Raw genomic sequence first — 12,492 nt, 5'->3', positions numbered from 1 at the left:
CTGCTGTGATACCAAACCAATGTTTATTGTTATCAGAGGCAGCTGTCTGCCCTCTCTCCACACTTCTATTTGGGGATTTTCGATGGCTATAAATGGAAACACATGCTGACCAGAAATCAGTGTAGTGCTCCTGATACTTTTCTGACCTGACTCCAAAAGTACAGGGATATCTAACATGTAGTCAGGTTGAATCACTTCTGCTCAGGATATTTGGTGATTTTTATTCCTCTGGGAAATGGAGCTAGGAAAACATGAAAGCAAAGCCTCAGGAAGAGAAACTTTAGAGGAAAAGCAAATGGTAAGATATGTTGAGAAATGTTGATATTTTAAATCTTTTAAAGCGTAGTTATAAGCAGAAAAATAAATAATCCATTGTACTTTATAGGAGTATTTCCTGGCTTCCTTTAACCACTGACCTTGAAGATTAAAACTTCATTAATGTATATTAAATTAATTAAGACAGTGCATTTCTGTGGAAATTATGGAAATTTGTGAATTTATTTTGTGTGCATGTGAAATGCAAAAACTGAAATCTGGTTAAACTTTGTTGTCATAACCCAAACTGATAGCTAATATCAATGGGTTTTTTTGTATTTTTCTTAAGGGGCTATATCTTTGCACATTATGTTCCATAACTTTAGATCAGTAAATGGCAGAAGAAATTGTTTGTATCTGGAATGGGTCTGAAACTTACTGAAAAAAGGTGTGACCAAAACAAATTAAGAGAAAGTGAAAACAGTCAAAACACAGCTTATTCCTAATTAGCTGAGGCTTGCAATGCAATTTATAATTTGCCTTGCACTAATGAGGTTTTTTTCCTTGATATCACAAAAAGGGCAGTTTATTCTTGGCTTTGAAAAGTGGTCATCACTCTTACTAAGAAACAAATTAGCACTGAATTTTTTAGCACTTGTGGTTCTAAAAATGGTGGTGTTGCATTGATTTGGTTTTGTAGTGGGCTGACTTTTACTCCTGTTTAATCACATTGTTGGCATCTACCAGCCTCAGTTAAATTAGTTTTGGCAAGCTTGTGTGTTAGTTAACAGTTTTCAATACCACTTCACCAAGGCAAGGTGCATTGCGTAGGAAATAAGGAAAGCACTGAAAGTGAAAATAATGACTTGGTCTTATAGTACTTTTTATTAAAAAAACCAGTATTTATCTAAAGAGTAATATCTGAAAGAGCATTGCTAAAGCTTTACTGCTTAAGTTCTAATGGGAATATTATTTATTGTTTTAATTGTTCATTTTCTCATTAATTAATGAATTAATTCTTTAGAATTAATTAGTGACCTAATTTTCAATTTGTGATTGATATATAAAATATGAGGAAAGCATAAAAATAAGTATAAAATCTACTTTATCTTCAGGGAAGGTTTCAAAGAAAACCTTTGACATTTTGTTCTAGCTCATGCAAAAAGAAAATACATAGCAATGTAATCAGCCTGTATGGTTATCTAATTGCAGACCATATCCTCATGCACAAAGAATTGAGCAGCCAACCTTAAGTAAGGCTTTTCTAAAATGCAGAGTGCTTCATTTGGAACACTAATGATCTGCTGTTGACCTTCTTTGTGTGCATCATTTACTAATTTTAAAAACAGCAAATTGGAGCACACAGGGACCCAGCTGATGGGAGCCATGCTAACGCTCATGTCAGGTCACACACTGTTCAGTAGTTTCAAAACTAAATCCTTCCAACACGTTGAACTGAGAATGTCCCTTAACAGTGACAGGTCACATTCCTGTGGGTGCTCAGATGAGGGGATAGAGGCTCAGGGGGTTTCACAGCACTCTGTTGACAGCGGAGGAATGCCTCTGGTTGGTCCTCCCAGCCCCTTCCCTGTCCCCTTCCAGCTGAGCCCCAGCCTCCTGTATGCTCCACCTCAAACTGTCTCTGCCTGTTTAGTCTTAATGCCTTTCTTTCTGTTTGCTAGATTGATTTCCCTTTGCCCCCACATTTTTTCCCTAGTTTTGTATCTCCTGGATTTTTATTGATTCTATCCTTTACTGTTTGTTACATGCAGGTCAGGTCAACTGACTGCATGGGAGCAGTGTCAATCTGTGGTACAGATACTATTTCTACATGCTGTTTTGAGTGTCTGTTCACATATTTAACTTCAGTAGAGCAAATACATGCACTATTTCATATTCTGCTTCCACCTCCTGTGCTGCCTTTTTGTACTTCACCTCAGTTGCAAGCTCTCTGTTTTGCCGTGCTGGTGTCCTGATAAGTCTGCTTGTATTCCTGAATCGTGAACAGCCTTGCATGTGGAAGAGATTTTTTTCAAGGATATGATGGCTTTCCCAAATTCCCTGTGTTTCTAAGCTGCCTTCTACAGTATCCTACTTACTAGCTCCTGGATAGGCTGAGGTCAGTTTTCCTAAAGCCCAGGTTGTGTGTTTTGGTACTTGTCTTCCTCAGTTCCCCACAAGGCCTTAGGCCTCACTATTTCATCGTCACTACAGCCAAGCCTGCCACGGAGTAAATCCATCCACAGCCTTTTCTTCCTTTTTTGTGAATAACAGATCCAGCTGTGTATGACACTGCTTGGCCATCCTGTGCCTGCATCAAGAAGCAGTCCTTGACACCCTGCACATATTGTCTGCATTGCTTGTGCCGTGCCATTTTGTTCTCTGCAGGTGTCACAAAAGCTTAAGTCTCATGTGAAAAAAGCCAAACAAACAGGGTGTGCAGTCCAGATACTTCCTTGAGTTGTTTAAGGAAATTGTTGTGAGGAGCACTTTCCGCTTCCTCACCCCTTCCATGCTGTCTGTAGCCCAGTCCCACTGCAATGTCACCCTCACCGCCCTCTCCTCTGATCCTGACCCACAAGCACTCACCCACCCCTGTTAAACCTGTACAAATGCTCTTCACATTTTAGCTGCTGCTTCACACAGAGATTGTCTTTTCTCTGCCTTTCTGAAGAGCCTGTGTCCCTTGCAGCACTATAGCCATGTGAGCTATCCCACCACATCTGTTATTTCTGTAATGTTGTAGTTCTATGACCTATATGTATTTGTGTGTGTAAAACCAATCTTGGATCTGTACGCCTTGTTACAAATATTTTCTAGCTATTTTCAAAAGAACAAAGTCTATGTCATCCTGAAAATACTCTGATTGTAGCATGTCAATCAAATAGAGACCAGCTCATGCTCAGAGTCTAACATAGAAGACAACATCACAGTTTTATAAAGTGGTATTGTACCTTTACATTCACTGCTTACTGTGCATGAGATAAATAATATAAAATTCTCTACCACTTCAGGCTATTTCATGTAATATTTGTGAAATTTATTGTTAAAGAATTCTTATTCTTGCTTCCTGGAGGAAGACTCAGCAGCCAGAATCCTGAAGAGAGTCTTTGTGTGGAGCTGACTGTGAGAATGGAAGATAATGGAGGGCCCATTTTGTGAAGGGAAAATAGAATTACTCACTATAAAATAGATTGGACTAAGTAGATGGACATACTTTCTCTTTTCATAGCTTTGATAGCTCAGAAGGACTCAGTAATTCCAAAGTTTCCCTACTGAAACAATGGCTCACCTCAAAATAGTCTCTTTTCATTCTGAAGTCCTCATGCCTTAATGCATATTGCCTTATTTAAATTTATTTTAATTATATTTCACACTTGTCTCTTTCCTATTTGATCTGTTCTCTCCCCATGAACAGCAGCACATAAACTATTGCATTTAAAATAATGTTTACATTGGTATGTTTAACAGGGAGCATTTAATCTTTGTACTTTAGTTTGCATTATAAGGGTTTTTCTCTTTACTTTCTTCTTACATGGAGTAGCAATAAAGAACAGTTCTATATAGAAAATAAATCAACCAAATGGATATATGAATCAGAAAGGATGCCTTGCACTCCTTGGAAAGGCACTAAGGTTAGGTTTTGAATGACAGGGTTGCAGGACTTCATTCAGAGAATTAGCATTTGCTTTTCACAAACACTTTGTGGATAGAGCTTATACAGAGCAAGGCAGTTTGGATCAAGCCCACCCAAGTGAAACAATGGTTAATCTTCGTACTCTGGTAGCAACATCACAAGACCTGTTAATATCAAGTTTTCTCCATGGTAAATGTGGGAAGTAGAGATTCCTTGAAGAAGGCAGCCTGTTTCCTGAAGTTTGCCACCTAAGGGAGCCCAGACAGAATGAGGATGGTGGCTAATGAGGTGGTGGCAGGTCCTGCTTGCAGGTTTTGTTGTTGATTTAACAATGTGTAAACCAGGTGAGAAGTGAGTATGAGACGGGGAAGGGTTGTTTGAAAAGCAGAAGATAAGAGAGCTGGGTGGAGGCTGGTGGGAGTGGGCAGGGCAGGAAGCGCTGGGTGCAGCCATGCCTCCATGGAAGCTCTTCTGCCAGGTCACCCTCCCTCTTGTGCCATGGGGGCTGGTGTCAGAGATGGCGGCACTCCTCCTGGGCTTTGGCTGTCACTTCTTTGCCAGGAGCAGGACCCCATGGTCGGTGCTCTGACACGCTCCCTCTGGGTGTGCACCAGGCAGGTCCTGCTGTGGCCTGTGCTAAGGCCTCTGTGGATCACCACAAGGAGGGACGAGGAGCTGAGGGAAGAACAAATGTTTGTGCAGATACAGGGAGTCAAAGCCCTGGACAACGGGATCATCTTTGGCACAGCAGAAATCTCCGTGTCTGAGGAACAAAGAACAGCTGGGTCTGCTCATGGAGATGAGCCGAGCCCGTGTGACACACCAGCCCCTGGGCCGCTCCTCCTGGTGGGGTGAGCGAGCCTGGAAAGGTCGAGGTGGGGGCGATGCACTTGGTGCTCCACGGAAGAAACGTGGAGTCTCTGAGAGGGGCAGGTCCGTAGGTTCCTTGTATCAGGTATCTGTGTCCGTGCCGAGCTCAGGGCGTCTACCCTTGTACGCGTCCAGCCAGGACGGTGGTGTGGGAGCACGGAACTGCACTGCTAAGGTCATGTCTTTCTTCTGGGAGGGAGGCAGCGATAACCACTGCATGTGAGGATGGCAGGGATTCCGAGGGGGAGAAGCACAGCAGTACAGCCCAGAGTGCAGAACATTCAGGTGCCTCAGCCGGTTACACACCATGAGGAAGCCGGTGGCACATACACAGAGGCCCAACACAAACCCCTCCTCCTCTCTGCCTGTTCTCTCCCCTAGCAAAGGTGGCTGCTGGACTGCCAATTTACATTCAGGTGAGAGAGTACACATGAGAGGTAAAGTGAGTTTTTGTTTTAGTTTCTTCACAGTTTTTTTTTTTTGTACCTTGACTTTTCTACTTCTGTGTCCTGCAATAACACACCTACCCATGAAAGAAAGTCCTAAAAATAGGACTGAATCTTTTCCTCAATTTGATAATTCGGTGCTGAAGTTTGAGTATTGTGCTCATCTCATGACATATAAAATTAAATAAACACAAAAGTATAGGGTCAGAGAAGGCTTTATATGAGTATATATTTAAATTATTCCTGTTTATCTAAGAGAAAGGTTTTAGTTCTTGCTGTGGAGTATCTGTATGACCTCCTCTGGCAGATTTTGTCATGTAGCTGAATTCAGGTGGGTGAGTTGACACACTTAAGGCATTTTGTGCTACTTTGTCCCAAATACAGCAGCTTTGGCAAAAAAGAGTTGCTTCAGAAGAACAACTTTCAAATAACCTAGAGCTCTGTAGATCAGGACTGAGGCTTTGTAGTTGCTCCAGCAATAAGACCGTAACATGGTGGCAATTGCATCTTGCTGTACAGGTGTAGGAAAGTGAGCAAGGCAGAGCTCCAGCCAGAAGATCAGCATTTCCTCTTGCATACCTGGAGCTGCATTCCTGCCTGTGTGGAGGCATGGATTACGTCAGCAAGCAATCACCCAGAAGGAGGAGGAGGAGGGAATAAATTGGAGCCTGCACGTAGCAGCATATTTTTAGCACTGTTGATGTGACATTAAACAGGACAAAAGAAAGTGGAAAGCACTGAATCTGCCCTTCTTTCTAATACTGTCACTGAACATAAATGCAATGAGGCAAGAGCTGCCTTTTCTTTAGGCTGATGCCTGTCTTACAGAGGCACTGCTGGAACATTTAAGGTAGGCTTTGATTGTATCCGTGGGAAAAGAGCTATCTTGGAGAGGTGTCATCAGTGATTTTTGGTTGGAGATTTTGTGAAACAATACCATACAATATTACACAGGGGTTCAGAAGAAGAGTGCAGCATGGTCTTGAATGTTGTGGTAAAAGAGGCTTTTCATGAACAAGTAGCAATTGTCCATTTTAATGTTTTGGGGTGAGGAAAGATAGGAACCCCTGCAACAGTTGCATCAATTGCTGCCACAAAGTCACTCAGGGCATTTCAAGTGCTTGAATTTTGGGTGAGGCATCAAGAAAAAGAGTGTAAGTATGGAGAGACAGCCCGTGTTGATTAATTAAAGCAGTTCTGGGAAACAGTTCTACACATGAAACTCTCTAGAAATCAGGTAAATGGAAATTTTTTTCTGTGGTATTGGTTTGAGACTTCCCTGAGTGATACTCAGGTATAACCTGACAGTTATAATGAGTGACAGACCATTTCCAGAAATAAGTTTGGCTATGGAGACTGTTATTTAGAAAAAAAGTATTTTTTCCAAAGATATTCCTCAGGAATGTGTAAGTTATGGGTGATACTTGTGAAGATGTTCACTGTCCACTGCTCACACTGAAATTCAGAATAAATTTTAGGAAAAGCTCTTTCATTAGAAATATAGTGCAGCACCGGAACAACCAAGGAATTTGTGGACTATCCACTCTGGGAAGTTTTCAGGACTTAACCATATGAAATCATGGCCTTGCTTTGGCAGTAGTCTGAAGTTGAAACCGTATGCTGGAGTGAATGATTTTTGGAGGTCCCTTCCAAGCATTTCTTTAATTTTGAACTACACTACAGCATTTGTCATGAAACATGCTTATAGCAAATCTCTTTCAACACATTTAGTATGGATACACAATGAGACTGTGCTTGTCATTAAGGCATCCTCATTCCAGCATTTTAAGCCTAATGTTTTCAATTCACTGTTCTTTGAATTCTGAAAGCACTCAATAATAGAGTGGCAGCATTAAATCTTTTGCTTTTGTATGAATTCCTGAAAATAGAGATTTTTGTGGTTTAACCCCAGACAGCAATTAAGTACCACACAGTTGCACCCTCCTTCCCCTTTCCCACTCCACATTGTGGAGGAGAATAAAAAAACTGTAAAACTTGTGGGTTGAGATAAATACATTTTTTATCTGTTTAATAAGTTTATCTGTTTAACAAGTTTAATAATTGAAACAAAATGAAATGGTGATTATAATGACATTAATGAAACAGAGAAATAGAGAGGAATGAAAGCTAACAAAGACACATGATGCACAATACAATTGCTCATCACCTGCTGACCAATGCCCAGCCTGCACCTGAACAGCAATCAGCTCCTCCTGACCAACTCCTCCCAGTTCATGTACTGAGCATGGTGTTCCATGATATGGCTCATAGCTTTGGTTGGTTCAGGTCAGGTCTCGTGACTGTGCTCACTCCCAGCTTCTTGGGTACCTGCTCCCTGGCAAAGCAAGGGAAACTGACAAGTCCTTGATTTAGAGTAAACACTAGTTAGGAAAAACTGAAACATCAGTGTGTTACTAAGAACTGTATCCCAGCTGAAACCAGGACAAACTACTTGATGATGTACAGAATAAAAAGAGAGAAGTGGTTAATGAAAGGGATAAAGAAGGTGGATGTTAATGAAGCTGGGCTTGGAGGACAACATGCATGTGGTGTCCCACATTTCTCCTTAAGGGGAAAGAGGCACCCAAGATTCTCAGATGCCTGTGGTTGAAAAGGAACTACAAAAGTCAGAGGGTCTACAAAAACTTACGAAGTTTTATTTGTAAATTATACACATGGCATGGAAATTGGAGTGTTAGTCCCTTATGGTATAAACACACTGCAGTGGATTTTGAGTAAGGAGTAGGGTGCAAGAGGAGAGAGAGATTAAAGAGACAGAGAAAGAAGGAAAGAAAGAAAGAACACCAGTCCTGGCTCCAGCTTCAATCCTGCTGATGGGGTCTGCGGCGTTGCGTTCTTTTTCCCGGTCCCGGGCGGCTCGGGAAGCCCGGCTAGGCTCTGCGTAACGTCAAGGAGTCCGGGGCAGCCGCTGGTTCGGAGGCTCCAATGCTGAGCCTCCGCGTGGGCTGCCGCATTGTGTAACCGATGCTGGGAGGAGGTAAAGAGGCGAAGGAATGACCACCCTGCCCTGCGGCTGGCTGGAGAACTCTTATTGCCGCGTGGTGGCTGCGGTGGAGAGCAGCGTCCGTTCCTGGCGCCCATATGGACAAGATGGTGGCAGAACAAAGGAGCGCATGGAGTTTTATAGGGGGCGGGCAGACAGGGGCGGAAGCCCCGCTCGCCCAATGGGGACAGGCAATGGGGGAGTGACGTGGATCATGGCAACCAATGGGAACACGACAGGGGTGGATAGAGGGTTCTGGGATTGCGGGGATGGGGTGACCAGCATGGAAGTTTCAGGAATGAACAGGGGGTGGTTCCAAGACTGACATGGGAAGCTCCAATGGTGAGTGACCTGGAGCAAACCATCGCGGGGGGAAACATAGGGGTACACAGAACCAACTAACTAACATTATTAAAATTCCTAACTAAATGCAACCCATGATGCAACAGGGGTGTCCAGGGTTCTGGATCACATGTGTGCCTGGGTTTTGTTGGCGTATGTTTTTATTGATAAGTTTTGCCTGTTCTGGAGCTGTGTCTCACTTTCTGTGCAAGTTACTTGTCATATGCAGTTCATTCTTCTAGATCCTTCTGGAAACAGGTTGGAGGGCATTTGGAGGTCTTTGGTGGTCTTGATCCCTCTCTACTGGGTCGGCCTTTTGTTGGCAGTCCATTCCTGCTTCTAGACCTCATTCTGGCACTTTTACTGTGCTATGTTTGCTTATCTCCAGAAACCAGAACAAGGATGTTTATCTCAGAAAAGTGCTGCCTTACCTCTGTATGGCCTGCTTCTCCAGTCACATTAAGGGAGGCATCAAGCCTCCCTCAAGTGATGATGGCTTATTTTCATCTCTCCTTGAGAAGAAGATTCCACTGGATGAGGAGAAGCTGGAGCAGGGTAGCCTATATTTCACTTTTTAAGTATATAGTCTGCTGCACTGAGGTTAGCAAAGGTGGGCTGAAGAAACACAAACTGTGTGGAATGAGTTTGTGCCACAGACTGATGATGAGGCACCGGTGAGTACCTGCTACTTCCTAACAGGATGGAAAATGGAGCAATGTCTGGTGGTCCTTAGTTTCTAGAACTCAAAACCTTTCCTTCCTGTTGCTTCTCCTTTAGAGGGATGCACTACCCTCAGCTCTAAATTCTCTGTTTTAAGGGAGCAGAGCTTCAACTCTTGATTGAACATGAAGGTCATGCAGGAAACCTTTCTGCATTTCATATTTAATTTTTGAGAGTTAACAGTTACCTTTTTTGAAAGAACTGATGGTGACCTGTAGTACATATTGCAAAATAATTTTTTATGGAAATTTTACTATATTAGTACCTTCCTGGCCACAAAGATCCATTGCTGAGGAAAAGGAACAAAAGCCAAATTTGCTGAATGTAGGTGAAAAATTAATTTTGCTCAACAACTTTCAATTTTTTCAGCATTCTCAAAAGTAGAAAGTAACTGGTTGAAGCTTTTCATATCTTGGAATTGTACACAAATGAATGTATTCCTACCCCAGAACTGACAGAAATCCCCAAGCAATTTCACATTTTTCTCTATGAGACAGAAATTGAATCACTGCCATTCTCGCTTTGCTGTATCATGTTTCTTGTTTTTGAAGAACATTTAGAAACCAAACTTGGGAAAATGATAGTGTTTTATAAATACGTTTTTAAACGCTGTGAAATGAACCAACAGGATTTGCTTTAAACATTTAAAGCTGAAGATTCAGGGAAGAACCATCAAAAATTTTTCCTCTGTTGAATAGATTTTAAATTGTTTTTATTGAAACTCCATGTATCTCATAAAATGTTACTGACAGTACATTTATCACCATTTTACTCCTTCTTAGAAATACACCTGTTTGTGATGATTTTGTAAAAAATGAATGTTTGAAAAACATCATTAGATTTTTCAGCCTCAAACAAGAATTAAATGGTTTAATGTACTTCTTTAGTAAACACACTTTGAAATATATCCAGATCAAACTTGAAACATCAACTGAGTTAAGTGATAATCAGACAAAGAGTAATTCTTAGCAAAGCTCCTGAGTCAAAACTCAGTTCTTTCAGTCTTAGACAACAAAATCAAAATGCAAAGTTTTTGTATTTGAAATTCCGGCAGAGGAAAGGACATGATTTGTTTTTCTCTCTGCTTTTCTTTAATATAGCATGTTTTCACCAATGTAATGGAACAGATTTCAGTTAAAAATACAGCAGCTTTCCTTACAGAAATCTTATTTACAATCTTTTAGGTGAATTGACACTGATATTTACATATTAAAAAAATTTTTAAAAAGTAATTTTTTTTTTTTGGTCAGGAGAGAAGTAGCTAAATCTAACAAGAAAGATTTTCCTTTCTTCATTTAATTTTATTCTTAATAACAATATGTTCTAGTTTACAATGTCTTTTTCTGTGAAATAAAGTGTATGTGCTGAAGGATTATAATGATAAATGATTTCTGTAATGACTTTCAGTTCCTTCCCAGTTTTTAAGTCTTAGAAGTCAGGGCTGTGCGCCTCCAATGACTTGTGGTGACACAGGGCTGCGTCGTATGATGGATTGCCTGGGGCTTTCAGAGGCTCCAGTGCACTTTAAAGTTTGGGAAATAGGATTATCAGAGTAAATTTGATTTTCACGTTGTTTTATTTGCTTTGTTTTATTCATAAGTGTTATCATAAAAGTGTCAATAACAGGATTACAGGCTATTTCTTTGTTCTCCAATGGTGATTTTGCTTAGGAATCACCATGACCAACTAGATTAGTATACAGTGGGATCTGAAAAAAAGAGTAGTTATCCACCATGGTAGTGTAAGTAAAATGTGGTAAAACAAACCCTAATATTTCATCCTTCTGTTTCCATTTGAATATTTTTGCGTTTTTTCAGAACACGTGCTTCTTGACATCTGTAGAAAATCTAAGTCAAATGGTTGAGATGTCCAAAGAAAGGGAAAGTTGTCATTATCACCCTTCCACGTAATGACAATCAAACGGAAGTGCGCATAAAATGGTTCTGCGTACTGCAGAGTGTTCTCGGAAGTTACCCCCTGCCAGCAAGTGTGTGGGTAACACTCTGCAAATTACTAGGGACAACTTAAACTAGTTTCTTAAAAGCAGCTAAATTTGTCGATATTAGTAATTTTTAAGAAGTGATTGGTCAGACTGCATGACTTCTAGGAGCACTGCCTCTATGAAGTGCTCAAATACTGCAGATATGAGTGTCATGTAAAAGTATGGAAATAATTTTCATTATGCTCTGGGCAGTGTATGTCTTGGGAGGAGTGTGAGATTGGGCATTGCAGAATTAGGATATGCTTTGACATGTGCTGATGAAGATTTTCAGCATATCTTCTGATGTAGCAATATTACATATTCCTCGAAATTCAAATCTTATTTGAAATGTTGACCCCCATATTCTGAAGGAATCTTTTTACTGTTCCTATGTTGGAGTTTCTTGATAGGAAACTCTATTAAGAACAGAATTACTTATATTCTATTATATTTATTGTGTATTGTAGATTTCTTGTAAACATTATTTATCTATGAAATGGTATATTAGAATTTTCTAATTAATGTTCTTTTTGTTCTGGGATTTTTACTATTTCTCATGCAAGATCTTACAGGTTTAGATGTTCCTTCATTAATGCAGGAGATAGTTGCCTTCTTTCAGATTCCTTAAACGGGAACAATTTGTTCCAATAATGGAATTATATTTGAAATAATGCCTTTTGTATAAAACATAAATAGTTACAGTAGTTATCTCACTGAGCTATCTCAGGGTGGCAATGATTCAGTTTGATAGCTGTTTGTCTTCCTTTGTAAGTGCAGAGATTATCTTATATTGTAGCTACCCTATTTTTGATGTCTGTGAGAGGGTGCAATTCTAAATGGATATCCAGCAGCTAACATGTGTAGTCCAAGAATTTATCAAATTTTCATCACATACAAATGATTTAGAGGGCTACTCACTGACATAAAAGATATTATATATAAAATAAATTAATATTTATTTATATATAAACAGATACCCACTTTCAATCAATGTGTGAGTGAGCAGATGATGATTTTCCAGTAAATCTGTTACTAATGTGTGTATGTCTACTTGCAAACAGAGTATATTATATGAAAAGTGATGATCAGTGTGGCATATCTGAAACGTGCCCTACAGAAGAGATTCCAAACAATGAAGAGCAGTGGTTTTGTATTTGCAGGTGTGAGACATGCAGGTATGGGACAGAATTTGCAGCAAAAAGTGTGAAGGGAGTTGATAAGCTGTTTTGTAAAACCA

General features: G+C 40.4%; 1 protein-coding gene across 2 annotated transcripts in view; it reads left to right on the top strand.

Annotated features, from left to right (window-relative positions):
- Positions 1-235: 235 nt before the first annotated feature.
- Positions 236-12,492, top strand: part of MLIP (muscular LMNA interacting protein) — a 103,842-nt gene continuing 91,585 nt past the window's right edge. The window contains exon 1 of one of the 2 annotated variants that reach the window (XM_053973566.1): positions 236-298. In XM_053973566.1, coding sequence (XP_053829541.1) covers positions 236-298 — 63 coding nt within the window. Of the gene's footprint in view, positions 299-8,491; positions 8,555-12,492 lie in introns of those variants that run through there. The other variant, XM_053973567.1, reaches the window with a different exon arrangement.

Source organism: Vidua macroura, chromosome 3, assembly GCF_024509145.1.
Source record: "Vidua macroura isolate BioBank_ID:100142 chromosome 3, ASM2450914v1, whole genome shotgun sequence".
Taxonomy (NCBI): Eukaryota; Metazoa; Chordata; class Aves; order Passeriformes; family Viduidae; genus Vidua; species Vidua macroura.
The sequence above is the reverse complement of the archived record's forward strand: the minus strand, read 5'-3'. Positions and strand labels throughout refer to the sequence as shown.